This window comes from Drosophila teissieri, chromosome 3R (assembly GCF_016746235.2).
Source record: "Drosophila teissieri strain GT53w chromosome 3R, Prin_Dtei_1.1, whole genome shotgun sequence".
Lineage (NCBI taxonomy): Eukaryota > Metazoa > Arthropoda > Insecta > Diptera > Drosophilidae > Drosophila > Drosophila teissieri.
In genome coordinates this window covers 18730065-18745460 of record NC_053032.1, presented here as the reverse complement: position 1 = coordinate 18745460, position 15396 = coordinate 18730065, and the positions used below count along the sequence as shown (strand labels likewise).

Genomic DNA, 15396 nt, shown 5'->3' with positions numbered 1-15396 from the left:
CCATAAATCCGTCAAATGCGTTTAATGTTTAGAGCCAAACTGGCAGCCATCCGCTCATCCGTAGTCTGTTTAAGTTGAATGTGTTTAAATTGAGGAAAATTTAATGTTATGATTTACTCCCGGAAATCTTTCCGCTTGTTTGATAACAAAAACATTTCAGATTAAATATATATTTTATTTAGATATAGTTTAGATATATTTCAGCGTTGATACCTATAAAATTCGTATACTTTATTTTCTTTTGTTCGCCTCGGCGCTTTTTATGCGTTTTCGCATGTGTTTGGGGATTACTCTGAAAACTTCGCAATCAATTTGCACGGGCATTGAGTTCTGCCGCATTTTCAGCCACCGCAATTCCATGTCGGCACTTGACTTTGCCTCGCCTGGAAAATAAGTTAACTTAAATATTAAAAACTTGTTTACCAATTAACCAATTTGGCATTGATTACTTACCAACGGTTTTGCTTCTCTGGGTTCTAGCACCCTTTGGGGCTTTGCCTGCAATGACCATCAAACTGTTCTCATCATCCGGAGTGGAATCGTTTCGAAGTGCATCCCCGCGCTGCAACTTCTGGCGCCTGGCGGCCAGGTTGCTCTCCAAGCTGATGCCTTCCATTTTCCGGCTATGACCCTTGCGCTTTCGTGTGTGCATCCGGTATGCGGCTTGTATCTTCTTAGCCGCCTCCTCCTCGATGAATCGTTCCAAGGACTCGCTGATCGCATCGTTACCAAAGGATGCCTTCGTGTCCAACGTGGATGACTTGGTGCCAGCACTAGCCCGCCGCAATCGTCGCCTGGTGAGGAAGCCACGAGCTCCTGCCTGGATCTTTGTGGCCGCCGAAACAATGGTGGATTCCGTTTCAGTGGATGTGCCCATGGCATCTGCCATGGCCGTGTCTATGTCAAAGTCCTCGCTGCTGACCTTTTTCGGATCAAAGTAATCGGAATCCGTTTCCGACAACGAGTAGGCCATCATCTTCTTGCGAATGTTCTCCGAGGTTTCGTCGTCCAAACAGAAACTACTCGCGCCCATACCATTAGCCCCGTTTTCCACATAACTCAGTGCATCATCGATGGTCACAGATCGGAATAGTCCGCGCGGATCATCTCCTGCGATGGTGTAGTGCCTCATCAAATGCACCCTTCCGGATTCCTCATTAAGCAACTCCTTCTCTTGGTTATTTTCGGCCTCTGCATCACCGAAGACCACGGAATCGCTTTGAGCAGAGCTCTCCCTAGTTTCATCCCGCTGCAGCCGGTTGTATACGATGATGTCTCCATCCTCGATGTCCAGGCTGGATTGCTCCTGCAGAGAACTCATGGGTCGGATCACGGGCTCATCGAAACTGGGATCTGCTGAGGAAATCCTCTCGTGGGACTTTGAGTCCCGAAGCTGAGACATTTTTTCAATTACTTCCTCTGGCTTGGATAACTTAACAGTGGCTTTGTCTATTGTATCTGCAGATAGTGTGTCCAAGCCCGTAGTTTCAGATATAGAAGAATCTGTATTCTCGACTTTCTGACTAGCAATGTCCGGTTCTGATTCACCTTCGGAAACATTGACCAGTGAAGCGGATCTTTTTATACAAGGCTCCTCAATAACTTCTTGAGGAAGTCCAGCACTTGGAAACGGTCCTTGTTTAGAAGAATATTCAATCTCGTTTTGCAGGAAAGCGTTAAGCAGTTCTTGAGTTGAGGCGATGTCCAGAGCTAAAGGAAAGTTAATATTTTACTGAAGGGATTAACAGACATCAAATGGTTTTTCTAAACTTACAGTGTACGAGCCCACCAAAATCGGATTGCGAAAGGAGAAGGGGATCCTCCACTGAATCAAGACGATCCTCGAAAGCTTCCGCTAAACCTGCTAAACCAGAAGAGATTGCATTATCCTTTTCGGATGCACCGCCTAGACTCTCATCGATTATGGTACCAGGATTTAATTTAGATTCAAGCGAGCCATGCGTTCTATCTACTGTTTCAACTGATTCTACTTGCGTGCTGGTGGTGAGCTCGGCTTTACTTGTGGTTGCAATTGCAGCTGGATCCGGATTGGTGTCCACCGCAACAGCTCCTTCAACGACTCCCTGGCTTGGTATTATGCGAGTTGACCCCACAAACCACTCGGACTTTGGTTCGATCTTAGAAGTATCTTCTGCACTATCCCCTGGCTCTCCGATAGCTTCCTGAACTAAACTTTCTGATGGTGTTCCTGCACTTGGGTAGTTGGTTGTCTCTATGGCCGTTATGCGGGAGCTGGTAATGGAATCAATAGAGCTATCCTCGAAATTTTCAAGCTTTCTTCGTTCCATATATTGCCTGAACGCTCTTTGTATTATTAGAGCTGCACTTGACTTTCCTACGAGATCATCCTTTAAAGGATGTGTCTGCAGTTCTGTGTTCATTTCTGGCTTATCATTATGATTAGTTTCTTTTGACTGATTTTCTTTTTCAGTCTGTAAATTTATAATTTTGTTATTGTTGTCAGCTTTTGTAGCGTCTTTTAATTTATGCTGTTCCAGAGGCTGCAATTCATTGGGATCTTGTACTGTATCAGATGATTTTTGCGAATAAGTTGGAGTTGAATTGACTTTTGAAAAGATTTCTTCTTCCTGGAATTCATCCGAATTTAACTTCTTAATTTTTTTAGGTTCTTTACTTAACTGTGTCAAATTGATTGGTTTTGAAATGGTTTCCGCAACCTGTTCTTCATCTGGGTGACTTTCTGATTCCAATGCTCCCAAAGGTTTCTCAACTTCTGCAGATACACTTGCCGAATTAACTGGGCTTGAAACGACCTTCAAAGGGGCTTCTTCCTCTTTAAACCCCTCCTTCTTTAATTCCATTACATTTTCGTTTTTTTCAGTTAAATCCTTTAGAAAATCTTGAAGCTCTTCAGGTTGCAATTCGTTTATGATTTCTGGGTCAACAGATAATTTCAGAGTGGAAATTGGCATCAAACTAATTTCCTGTTCTTCATTAGATTTTAATTTATTCACTATTTTGGATTCAGATGACTTTGAATCGTATTTTACTGGACTACCAGTCGCTTGGTGTCTTGCAGACTGTAATTTTAGATATCTCCTATAAGCCCTTTGGATTTTAGAAGCAGCCTTACTTTGCTCAAGTTCTGTGTCAACTAGGGATTGAGTTTTATTCAGTTCCGTGCGGATCCTATGAGAATATCGTTTGAATGCCTTTTGGATTATGAGTGCAGCCATTTCCTGTTTTTGAGTTCTTTCCTTGGCCTTTTCAACATATCTTCGATAAGCTCTTTGAATTTTCTTCGCAGCAAGACCTTGTTTTGATTTTTGAGCTTTCTGATTGAGGGAATTCCGAAGCCACTTTTGAATAACTTTTGCAGCCCGGTTTTGTTTTTCAAAATCAGATTCGCTTTTTAAAGAAGTCCTATTCTTGAACCGTTTGTAAGCTCTTTCTATGACTTGCACAGATCTTGTGATATTTAAAATGTCTGTTTTGTAAGCTGACTCAAATCCCTTAATATAATTTAAGGGAGATTTTGATTTTATCAGATAACTTTCATTCTCTTTTAATTCAAAGGGTCGGCCTTGACTGTTATATTCAGTGGTCTGTTCATTTTCATTATCAAGTTCCATTATGGTTTGCAGTTTGGATCCGCCGGTTTGCTGATACTCAGGATCGCCTTCTTCAACTTCAATAATTTCGATTTCCTCCTCGTTAGAATCGATATCTGATTCCGATTGAGTAGCTGCAATATCTTCACCTACTTTCTTATTATCCTGATCCGGTTGATTTCGAAATCTTTTTGGTATCTTGTATTTGGGTTTTCCATCATCCGAATCGAATGAAACAAAAAAGGAAACTGAATTCATTGGTTTCGGTCTTACAGTTTCTACAATTTCCTGGGGTGTATAGTAACTTGGTGCTCTCTCTGAGATTATAGTAGGTTCTTCTACAACAGAAGCTACTTTTTTACCCGAATCCGGTCTTTTGACTTCAACCGGTGCTAGAGGGACTTCCAAATCTCTACCAGTGGTCACCTTGGGCTCCACATACATATCATACCAGGCGCCATCGTCGTTGGGAGTCTTGAATGACTTGAGCTGCAACTCAGCTATGGGTGTGGGCACAAGTCGACCCGATGTTGGGGTGCCAATATCTTTTTCTCTTACACTAGGGCTAGATAACTTCTTGGTGGTCTTTTCGATCTCAATATGGTTAGTAGGTAAATTTTGGGTGCCAATTAATTGATTAGATACAAGCAATGGAGAGTTTCTCTGCTAATTTAAGAACAAATTTAAAACGTTTTCGATTCTGAATTCTTACCAGTAATTACTTCGGGATTTTGGGGTGATTCATTTTCGGGTCTTGGCTCCAAAGCTATGTCAAGGAATATTCATTAAAAAAATTGGTTTTAGTTGCTATTTGTAAACTTACTATCTTTATCCTCGTTAACTTCTTCCTTTAGTTTCGTTTCGGTTTCACCAGATTTTGTTGGATCATCTGAAGAAACACCTTCAAGCTCAACGGCATCAACATCCCTGGTCTCCATGCTTTCAATGACTTTTTCAGATACTGGTTCTAATTCTGCAATTAACATTTATAAGCAATTAAAATTTAAAAGTGTTTTTCTTACTTGTGTGATCTATACTATATTCGCCTGGGATATCTTTGCTTGTTGTATTGCTGGTTTTATTTGATGCTTCAGTTTCACCTTCTTTTTCAAAAAAACGATGTATACATAACAAGGAATATAATATTTATTACTATTATGTATATTTACTCTGTTTTTCAGATGAAAAGTTAAATGGTTCTCCCGTTTCCTTGTCGGTACTAACTTCAGCTTGTACGTCCTCCAATTCTTGAGAAATGGGTTTCTTTTCTAACTGGCTGTTAACAGACTCAACCTTAGTTGTAGGTAAGTCCACTTAGATAAAAATGTTACATTATAACCAAGGCATAACAATTGTACTGTAATGTACTTACCAATAGCTTTTCCCATGGACATTTCCCCATCGACTTGTTGGGACTCTTGCAAAGGATCGGTGTGTATATCAGCTGAAGGTTGTTCATCAAATGAAGTAGACCTTTCTTTTTTAGCTGAAAGCTGTTTATCCAGTGACATTGACTTCTCTTTTTCAAATGACGTTGACTTCTCTTTTTCTAATGAAGGCTGTTTTTCAAGTGACGCTGACTTTTCATTTTCTAATGAAGGCTGTTTTTCAAGAGAAGTTGACTCTTCTTTTTCGGATGAAGGAGGGCTTTCAAGTGAAGTTGACAATTCGTTTCCTGCTAAGTATAAATAAGTTGTCATTGAATCTTAAAAATATTATACTATTATGTGTTATTACCTATGATATCAATTATTTCTTCAACACCTTTGTTTTTATCTATAAAAATAATATAAAACAATTTTTTTTATTTTCGTTGGCAATGTAAAATATACACATACCTTCTGCATCCTCTGAAGATTCCGTCGTCTCATCTATGAATTTACCATCTTCAGCTTGCACAGACTCAGATTCGATTAGAATGGGAATTTTCTCCTCCGATTGTTCAGATACAGTTTCGGATTCCGCAATTTCTCCTTCTAGTTTACTATCTTTAATTGGAGCCTTTTCTTTATATGATTCTAGGTCATTTGCATTGGCATCGGAGTTTTCGGGTGTTAATTTACCTATCTTAGCAGCTTCGTCCTTTATTTCTTGATTTTCACTTACTTTTTCTTCGGAGTGCTGTTGTTCAACTCTTAAGCTTTCAGATTGGTCAATTGATATATTACCTAAATTTTAATATAATTATAAGAATGTGTTATTCCAAGAACTATAATAAGAGTTATTTACAATCAATGACAGAGAGTTCCGTTCTGCTTGTTGCGTCCTGAATTTCACGTTCAGTGGGTATAATCTTTTCATTATCATCATGTTCTTCTGATAAGTCTGTTTCCTTGTTTAGCTCAGTCGGTTCAGTAATGACTTCTACATTTTGTGAATTATTTTCAGAATTTATTTCTTCAGAATTATTTGTACTAAAAATTCTATTTTTAGCTGGAGATGATACATTAGTTTCTAAACCTTCAGATTCAATTAAAATGATTTCCTCTTGTGATGGTTTTTTCATTTTATCCTGTAAGTTTTCTAGTTCCTTCGGGGAGTCATCAAAAGGTTTATCTTTAAATTCAGTAAGAAACATTTTAAAATAATGAAAAAAATCTTATGAACTTACTTACCCAATTGTTCTACATTTTTTGTAAGGTTTTGTTCTGCTAAATTACTTTTGGAATGTATTACAAGTCCAGAGTCCTCTTTCGACGTTTCTAATTCATACATAGATTTGGTTTCTTTTTTAACTTCTGTTCATTTTAGTTTTGTATGATTAATATTTTATTATTTGTTTTAAAACATTTTCAATTTACCTGGCAAAAGGGTTTCCTCTGCTGAGCTTGAGGTACTACGTTCAACTATTTGATCTTCAGGTGGTAAATCCATCATTCGTTCGCGGCTCGTTTCTGTGAGTTCATGATAATCTGTATTGGGATCTAAAAAATGAAGTTAATTATTTTGGTGAATATAATAAATTTAAATCGTATTCTGCATTACCAGTTTCGAACACTTTGTCCAGTGATATTTCATGATTTGGTGATTTAACGATTTCTTTTATTGGTTCTTCTTTATTTATCTCTACTTTTTCAGTGCTGCCTTCAGCAACATCATCTTCTTTTTTATTTGGTGCTGTTTTCGGCACATCTTCCACTTTAGGTATTATTTCCGATTGTCCACCCAACTCCTGTTTCTGATCATTGGTTATCTGAATTGCTTCTTGATCAACTGGGCTTTCGGTAATCAACACATCCTGAGATTCTAAATTTGATTGAACAATGTCTTCATCTTCAATGCTTCTCTTTTCTCTAATCTTTTCATGTGTATCTGAAGATTGAGTCGCCTCATCTGAAACAATCGTTTGTATCGCAGCAGATGCTTCCACATTTTTGTCGTCTAAAGATTCCATAGGATATTATAAATAAAGTTTATTGTAATCTAATCAATTGATTTATTACCTTGTGTACCTTGCTCCCGAGCTTCTAGATTATGATTGACTAGGATGCTCTTCAAGCTATCTACTTCTACATTGGGGATACTCTTGGTCTCTTCTGCTAGCGATACCCCTTCAGTTAAATCGTTAGCTAAATATATGATTACAAGAAATTAAAATTAATAATAAATGTAATTAAGAAGTAAACGCTACATACCTTTAGAATCATGAGGGCTTGCTAATGAATCTTCTAAAATGTCTTCGACATGCTCAATTTCAATCGAAACTGTGGGAGTAATTTCGCTTTTGATTGGAACTTCCTGCAATTGGCTTCCAGAGTTTAGAACTTTAGGCGGCGGAACTATTTCACTGGGCGAAAAGTGGGTATTATCTTTTTCGCCATTTTTCGCTTCATCAGATGAGGCCATAGCCTGTTCCACAATATTTTCTTGTACATCATCACTTTCTTTTTTCTCAATTTTACTAGGTAATGTGCTGTCTTCACCTTCGCGAACCTCTTCTAGAAGATCAGTGCTTGAGTCTTCAGCTTTAATTGCCGATTCCGCAATCTTACCAATTAATTTATTTTCTTCAATTTGATAAGAGTCGGAGTTAAGTGGATCCACTTTAATTTCGTCCTCAGTTTTGCTATCTGGATCTCCTGAATCCGGTTTATCCTGGGGCTCCACTGGCGTTTCCGGTTCCACATCCAAGCTGCTTTTATTAGATTTTACCTGATCCTCGCTTGTCGACTGATAATCTTTACTTTTATTTTCAGCTTTTACTTCGATTTGAGGCATCAATTCTAGGTCTAGACTTGTTTTATAATCAACTTTAACTTTCGGTTCAGGATCTTGAATAATTATCTGCTCATCAGCAATGTGTTCTTCAGGTTTAGCTGGGTGCTCATTTTTCTCCAATTCCACATCGAATTCTTTGGATTCGTTTAAATCCTGGATGTTTTGCAAATCAGGTTTGCAAATCATGCTTTCAATTAGGGCACCGCTAAGAATTTCTGAAAAATGGTTACGTTTTAATAGATTGGAACACGAAAATGAAATGCGACTTCTGCTTAAAGGAGTTCATTTAATGGGAAAACATTAGCATAATTACCGCTTTTCCCTAAACTTATCGACTTTCGCTCGCCCTTAATGTCTTCCTCGAAATACTCCTTCTCAAGGCTGCCATCCATATTGCTGTTCTCCACTTCCTCGTCCTCGTGAATTATTTTTTGATGGACTCGTTCCTCGAAGTTCGCCATTCCCAGCTCGGTGGATTCCGTGGAAAGCAGGGCGGTGGAGACGGATGTGTAGGACCCGGTCTCGGAGGCATTGTCATTGAGTTCCTCGGCCTGATCTGTGCCGGAGGATGTGGTTCTCTTGGCCCTATGCCGTGCCACCATTCTGCGGTAGGCTCTTTGGATTATGATGGCTGCTGTTGCTAGGGATACTGGGCCGTGCTGCAATCGATTTTGCGCCCGCTTCTTTTTCAAATATATGCGATAATGTCGTTGTATGACCACAACGGCTTTCATATAGTCGGCAGCTTTGGGCTTAGCATCGGGTTTTTGTGCGTCACGTGAATTTTTAAGTTTTTCCACTCGCTTCGTGGCCAAATAGCGACGCACCTGCCTTTGAATCAGCAGGACAGCTGCCACGTACTCGAAGCTATTGCATTTGTCCTTGTTGCGAGCTATTTTCCGCTGGCTGAGATATCTGCGAAAATGTCGTTGAATGATGACGACCGATTGTATGTAGGTAATTCTGCTGGAAAATGCTCGCTGATCCGCCTCGGCCAATTTGTTGTCTGTATATACGGAGGCGGTGTTTCCCACATCCTTCTTACTCGCACTCAGTACTCGACCACACTCGCAGGTCACTTTCGATGCAGGAGCTACGTTTTCTTTGTCCTTCAAGGACTTTTCGTAGGACGCGTACTTGCCGTACTCGATTCGACCCGACTTTTCCTTGGACATCCGCTGAAAGTACTCCTGTGCGAATATGTATATGTTATCGGGTTTCTCTCTAAGAACTGCCTTTATAAATTGCTTGATGAGGTCGGTGAGTTTTTCCGGTATTATATTGAACACCATAGAAAGGGGCACCTGCTGACGTATGCGGTTTTTCATGATGGTTTCGTAAGTTTGCAACGGTTCGTATTTTCGCACCGATTGATGCGATTTTTCGCCAACAATCATGTTGAAAAAGCTGGCCGAAAAGCCATACAAGTCAGCCGGCTTTTCACGTAACACCTCCTTGGTATAGACCTTCATTAGGTCCCGTAGTCCCTCGGGAACCCTGGGTAAACTTGCCGTCGTCATTTCAGTATCTCAAGCACCATGCATGGGTAAAAGTTGAATCAATACTGACCAGCGAAGGTGTCCGAATGTCAATGGAAACCTCGATGGCTTGCAGTTGCCATGTCAACACCTGGGGTGCCAAAACATATCCTCAGCTGACGTCGCTGCAACTTGTTGATCCCACAAGGGAATGTATGAATAAGTATAGGGTTTATTCTTGGATTTTATATATATAAATCTGACCAGTAATGACCCTTAATAACTGAAGAGTGACTTCGCAGTATATATTATTCAGATGTTATTACCCGAACCAAAAATAGTTTTTAATTATAAATACTGTATGCCTTTGAATCTATCAGGGGAGTTTTTACATTTTTCAGTTGAACCAAAATGTTATAAGTAACAGCTACTTTTGATTCAACTGAAAAGCACAAAAACGCCCCTTTATAAACAATTTATTCTCCACAACTAATTGAGATCCTCCGGTGATTCTACAATTCTGCAAATTATGGGAACGTCTTCAATGTGTGTGTCGGCATTATCGGAGGGCTTCAAGGTCTCGGAAATGAGGTCGTTCTTGAACTTCTTCCAGTCACAAGCTTTGCGATAGTGGGCAAAAAGGGCTTCTCTGGATGGAATCATGACATCCACGTACAGCAGTCTGCGCTCCCAGACATTGCCGGGATTTTGTTTCTTCTCTAACAGGAAAAACCTGGGCAGTATCAGGCATTGTACCGTATTCCTTGCCATTATCACGCGATTTTCCATTTTCTCGCCCAAGCCGAAAATTCCTCCAAAAGTTATGGTACCCACATCGATGAAGTGGCTTTCAAATGTGGGTGTCTGCAAGGAGGAAACCAGAATGGTGAAATAAAATGCAAAATACATTGAATTCAGCTTATATATAAGATAAAGTACTAAATATTCCTGGGGACTTACGGATGAATCAACACTGCTCGAGGATAAACTAGATAGGGACGAGGATAAAACATAGCTTCTTTCATCGTAATCATTTCCCGCAAAACCATTTAATACAGGACCAAAGCGGAAGGATTGCTTAAACTCCATGTCCATGCCTAAATCAGAGTCCGACGAATATGAATCGCTATCACTTTCATTCTCGCACATTTCCCAAAAATCCTCATATATATCTTCACTAATATACTTATTTTCACTGGGCGAAAACATGGACATCGTTGACTTTCGAATCGAGCGGCGCCAAGTAAAACGCGGCTTGGGTGGCGGTGATTTGATCATGCCGCATCTTTTCTGTATATCTCTTAAGTCCATTTTTCGCATCTGTATATTAGTTAAATTAATATTTACACAACATAAAAAGCAAACTACGAATCAAGCAATAACGCAGCGTGTTTAGGACAGCAAATACCCAAATAACTCAAGTTGCTTATATTTTAGGGTGAGCCTACCTTGCGATTAATAGCACTTTTTTGCGAATCATCACTGGAACCGGAACTCGAACTTGCCACAAGATCGAGAATATCTATTTTTGACCGATCATCCATACTTGGGGTGGAAAATGTGGATCTGACGGCTTTTCTAAACATTGTCGACACATCACCTACAGACGCCGGCAAGAGTTCATATACCTTTTTCCCCCTTTTCATGGAAACCTAGAATTGGAGTAAGGAGTTTAAGTAGAAATCAAAGGTTTTCAGATCTGCTGACCCTTATATTCAGACACTGCAGTATCAGACATTCGCCACTGAGCACGAAGTGGACATTGGTCATGGATCCTATATCCTCACAGAATATGGTATCCAGTGGGTCGAACTGCTTTAGCCTCCCATATCGACAAGCTTCCACGATCTACACCATATTCACAGAAATGCATTGTTGCGGAAGAATTTCATTAATTGGGAGGGTCTATTATTAGATTATGGATATTTTTTTATGCAAGTGTTCATGGTCATTACTATGAATGAGTAATTGTTAAGGAATGAGTGTTTTTAATGATACATATCAAGAAATTCTTTCATACCTAAAGATATGCATACTTATAGATTGTCTTAATAATGGGTGAAATGGTTTGTAATGAAATGCATTCTGAGAACTTTGCAGTGTGGAAACCTTGGGGTCTTTTACCTGATCCTCATCGAGGAAATCAAAGTAGTCCAGCGCCTTGAGGGCCCGCTTCTTCTCGTCCCAAATCTTGGTCATGTAGGCCCCCAGAATCGGTGCAAAATCATAGTCGAACAGGACGAGCAGTTCGCAGTAGGCTGCAAAGTGAAGCGTTCAATAGTTACTGGCGCACTGGCGAATTGGCGACTCCCATCGAATCGGGGCACATGGAATCCATGGAGCTGGGGCCAAGTACTGTTACTGCTACTGCTACTGCTACTGCTGGTGCTTCTGGTGGCGTGCATCTGTTTTTTATTTATTTATTTTTTTTTAAGATTGCCAGCACGAGGAGTAACAGGCACAACAGCCGAAAAATCGAGCCAAGCCCCAATGCTCCAATGCTCGAATGCGCCAAAGGAAGGCGGGTGTTGTTTTGGGCCAACCTATATATTTGACTGAATAGTTTATACTACTGAATGGAGCTGGCGGATTCGTGACGGACTCGGGCGGGGGGTATTTTGTTATTCATTTTGATTGAATCGAATTAGGACTTAACGTTGTTTATTGCTGATTAAATTGGTGGGTACAGGCAATCGCAAATGAAGCAACAAAACCAAACAAACTCCCAATAAACACAATCGTACAAATCGCGTGCTGGCCCTATGTATTTCCCATTTATTCCGACATGAGCCGCAAATGCTGCACTTTACCTAATTCACCTTCTTATCATCCTTAAGTGTGATTTAATTGGGAGAGGTAAGGATTGTTAGCTAAAATACATTGGGTACTACTGCTGCTCAGCTCTTTATCAGCACTCAGAATGAAGAAAATTAATAAATAGCTAAAAATATAACTACTAACCCATTAGAAAGTTAAAAACTTACTTGCTGCTCTGAACGTGTGAGTTCGCTTGATGCCTTCTAAGAGCTCCACATGGCCCATCATATCTCCAGCACCCAGAAAGCCCATGACCACTCCTTCTCCCTTCTAACAAATCAAATATTAGGATCATCGATTTATACATATGAGTGTTGAGTTTATAAGCCACTACCTGGTTATCATCGTGTTTTATCATATGTACTTGCCCCGTAAGCACAAAAAACACGGTTATGGGCGCATCCGATTGCCTAATGATAATGCGACCAGCATCGACGGGCATCAAACGGACCACAGGAACTAATCGAGCTCGAATTTTCTAAGGGAAACCAAGTCTAATGTTAGTGTCCTCATAAAAAGAAGGTACTTTACCGGACTGAAGCCTGCCAAACACGTCAACTTAGCAAACAGTTGGCATAACTTCATTCTTTCCGGAATTGTTCGAATCACGTGCGGTGTTCGAATCAAAGATTTATCCTGTCATAGAGTGAGTAATTATCTGGTTATTATATATTTTAGTATGTTATACCGCTGCAGTTAGGAATCCCGACTTAGACTTTGTCCGCCCTCTCGTAGGCAAATTCCTCATGACGTTTGAAGATATCCTTAGATCGTCTTCGTTTTCTTTCCACGGATTGTTTAGGCTCATTATGCGAACCACTTTTTTGAACAAGGCCTTGAGTGATTGAATTCTTTTGGCATCTGCAGTGTTCTTTGTACGCCGTTGCATTTTCACTTTGAAACAAATAAGTAATAAAAATAACAAATATAACAAAATGCGTGTTTTAGTTCTTTTTTTGTGACATAATAAAAAAAAATAATTTTGAAATACCCAGTAACGAGCTCTAAGACTTTTATCAAGTGATTTTAAGCTTTATTAACATTATTTGTAAATATTTTAAATGACCGTTACAAATTTCCCAAAGTTGCCGCTTTCAAACGCGCGCCACAAAAGGGAAATTTCGAAACAGCTGGTCCGTTGGCGCTTCCCTGCGAATGGCAAACGGGAAATTTCAGTTTGGTTGCCGTGGAGATCGCGACTAAAAAAACGTCTGTTTTAAATTAGTCGCTGGTATTAGCGTTTGAAAATAGCACACCCAGTCGCGGAATGGATGCCAGTGTGGAGGAGAATGCTCCTAATCACAAGGAGGGCGTTGGCAAAGTGAGTTCGTCCATTAATGGTGCATCTCCCATTGATGAGCAACCGAAAACTTTCTCTTTTTTCTGTAGTTGGCCAAAACGGAGGAGTCCGAGAAGCCAGCGAACAGCATTGGACTGCTGCCCGTTATGATATTTCTGGCGGCGACGGTGACCACGGCCGTGTTGGTGGAGCTGCTGCCCCATGCCAGCAGCGTTTTGTCCTGGAAGTCGGCGGATTCTGCAGAGGATCAGCTGCAGCCACCGCCCACTTATGCCATCTTCGGGCGCAGTCCCACGGAGGAGCACCTGGTGCATGTGGTCGGTGTGCTGCACAGGTTCGGTTACCGCAGAGTGGGCGTGAACGAGAGCTGGAATCTGCTGTGGGCCCACGATTATCCATTCCTCTCCATCGCCAATCTCAAGAATCTCGGCCAGCATCAGGTGGTGAACCACTTGCCGGGCTGCGGCTACCTAACCAACAAGGTGGACCTGTGCACCACGCAGCTGCCCTTTCTGCCACGCGCCTTTCGCTTGCCAGCGGAACGGCACGAGTTCCTGGACTACGCAAGGGAGCATCCCCAGGCGCTGTTCGTCCAGAAGCACAACGAGCATCGGCACATCAAGGTGCGAGCACCCGCTGACATCGCCTTCGGGTCGAACGACTCCTTTGTGCAGGAATTCGTGCAGCGACCCTACTTGGTGGATGGCCACAAGTTCGACATTGGAGTCTATGTCGTCATCACCTCGGTGAATCCCTTGCGAGTGTACATCTACACGGGCGACGTTCTGTTCCGGTACTGCCCGGTGAAGTACCATCCCTTCGATGCCGAGAATGTGGACAAGTACATTGTGGGGGATGACTATTTGCCCACCTGGGAGGTGCCTTCGCTGCGCAAGTACTACAATCGCTTTGGCGGCAGCATGCGCACCGTTTTTGAAGCCTATGTCCGAGATCAGGGCAAGGATCCCGCCAAGATTTGGCCTCAAGTGGAGCACATTGTACGCACCACGATTGCGGCCAAGGAGCAGGACATCGTTAACATACTGCGTTCCTACAGGACGCATAACTTTTTCGATCTGATGCGTTTCGATCTGTTTATCGACGAGGATCTGAAAGTTTTCCTCATGGAGGCCAACATGTCTCCCAATCTCTCCTCCGCCCATTTCAAGCCCAACTCGCTGTTGTACGAGCAAGTTCTATACAGCGTGTTTAATCTGGTCGGAATAAGGCCACTCATATCAACAAGTGGCACATTGTAAGTATTATTGTATTATGCCCAACAAGCTTTAAAATGTATTTTTAATTTAAGGCTCGGCGAAAGCAGCGAGATGGTCACAGCTGACAAAAACCTGGCCACGGACTTGAACAAATGCGCTGCACACGATTGCGACAAGTCCTGCAACAAGGAGGAGTGCGATCTTTGCCTGCAATGCCTCAGTGGCTCGGAGTACAAGATGCTGCAGCAGGCGCATCAGGAGCACTTGCATCGCGTGGACATGAAGCGCATATTCCCTAAACCCATTGTACGTAGTATGTTCTAGTTACTTAGAAAGCATAAACTAATATATTTACTTTATGTAGCACGATCCAACGAGCTTCAACCTTTTGGAAGAAACTGCAAACATGTCAAAGAAAAACGCCTGGATGACCCGCTGGTTCCACAACAAATGCCAATTCGATGCTGCCTGGTGCAATTAGATTAATTTGATTATCTACTTGTGTAAATACTTACTGTGACATGGTAACCTCGTATGCTCAGCATTAGTTAATTGGCCACCGATACTTAATTCTTAGTTCTTAATAGATAACATAGCAAATTGGCTTCATGTTGTAAATGGCCATTTAGTCATTAGCAATGAAAATGGAAACCATCTAGACACCTTGATCGACAACGAAAACATGTACAAATGTAAACCGTCCTTAAATTATTTAAATTCGAGTCTTTCTTAAATTGTTTAAGCAAAAAACTGCATATCTAGTAAAGATTTAA

General features: G+C 41.1%; 3 protein-coding genes across 4 annotated transcripts; 1 reads left to right on the top strand and 2 right to left on the bottom strand.

Moving 5' to 3' along the window:
• Window positions 1–231: 231 nt before the first annotated feature.
• Window positions 232–9331, bottom strand: LOC122618896. The gene is made up of 17 exons (XM_043795492.1): window positions 8125–9331; window positions 7229–8026; window positions 7037–7162; window positions 6579–6974; window positions 6395–6517; window positions 6209–6331; window positions 5823–6149; window positions 5432–5761; window positions 5331–5369; window positions 4966–5268; window positions 4763–4906; window positions 4616–4696; window positions 4417–4566; window positions 4316–4359; window positions 1775–4259; window positions 454–1710; window positions 232–383 (listed from the first exon to the last, which is right to left on the bottom strand). The coding sequence occupies exons 1-17, from the start codon at window positions 9329–9331 to the stop codon at window positions 232–234; spliced, it is 8085 nt and encodes a 2694-aa protein (XP_043651427.1).
• A 325-nt stretch (window positions 9332–9656) lies between these two features.
• LOC122619959 lies at window positions 9657–13100 on the bottom strand. Of its 2 annotated transcripts, XM_043797199.1 has the most exons (9): window positions 12795–13100; window positions 12638–12742; window positions 12441–12584; window positions 12274–12376; window positions 11414–11547; window positions 10997–11137; window positions 10738–10941; window positions 10250–10609; window positions 9657–10153 (listed from the first exon to the last, which is right to left on the bottom strand). In XM_043797199.1, the coding sequence occupies exons 1-9, from the start codon at window positions 12993–12995 to the stop codon at window positions 9779–9781; spliced, it is 1767 nt and encodes a 588-aa protein (XP_043653134.1). In that variant the 5' UTR covers window positions 12996–13100; the 3' UTR covers window positions 9657–9778. The 2 variants fall into 2 exon arrangements, with proteins under 2 accessions (XP_043653134.1, XP_043653135.1); XM_043797200.1 differs by lacking the exon at window positions 12795–13100 and having other exon boundaries at window positions 12633–12649.
• On the top strand, window positions 12713–15396 carry LOC122619961 (probable tubulin polyglutamylase ttll-15). Its single transcript, XM_043797201.1, has 5 exons — window positions 12713–12752; window positions 13192–13427; window positions 13496–14661; window positions 14716–14929; window positions 14988–15396. Exons 2-5 carry the CDS (start codon window positions 13374–13376, stop codon window positions 15102–15104), a joined length of 1551 nt encoding a protein of 516 aa, XP_043653136.1. The 5' UTR covers window positions 12713–12752; window positions 13192–13373; the 3' UTR covers window positions 15105–15396.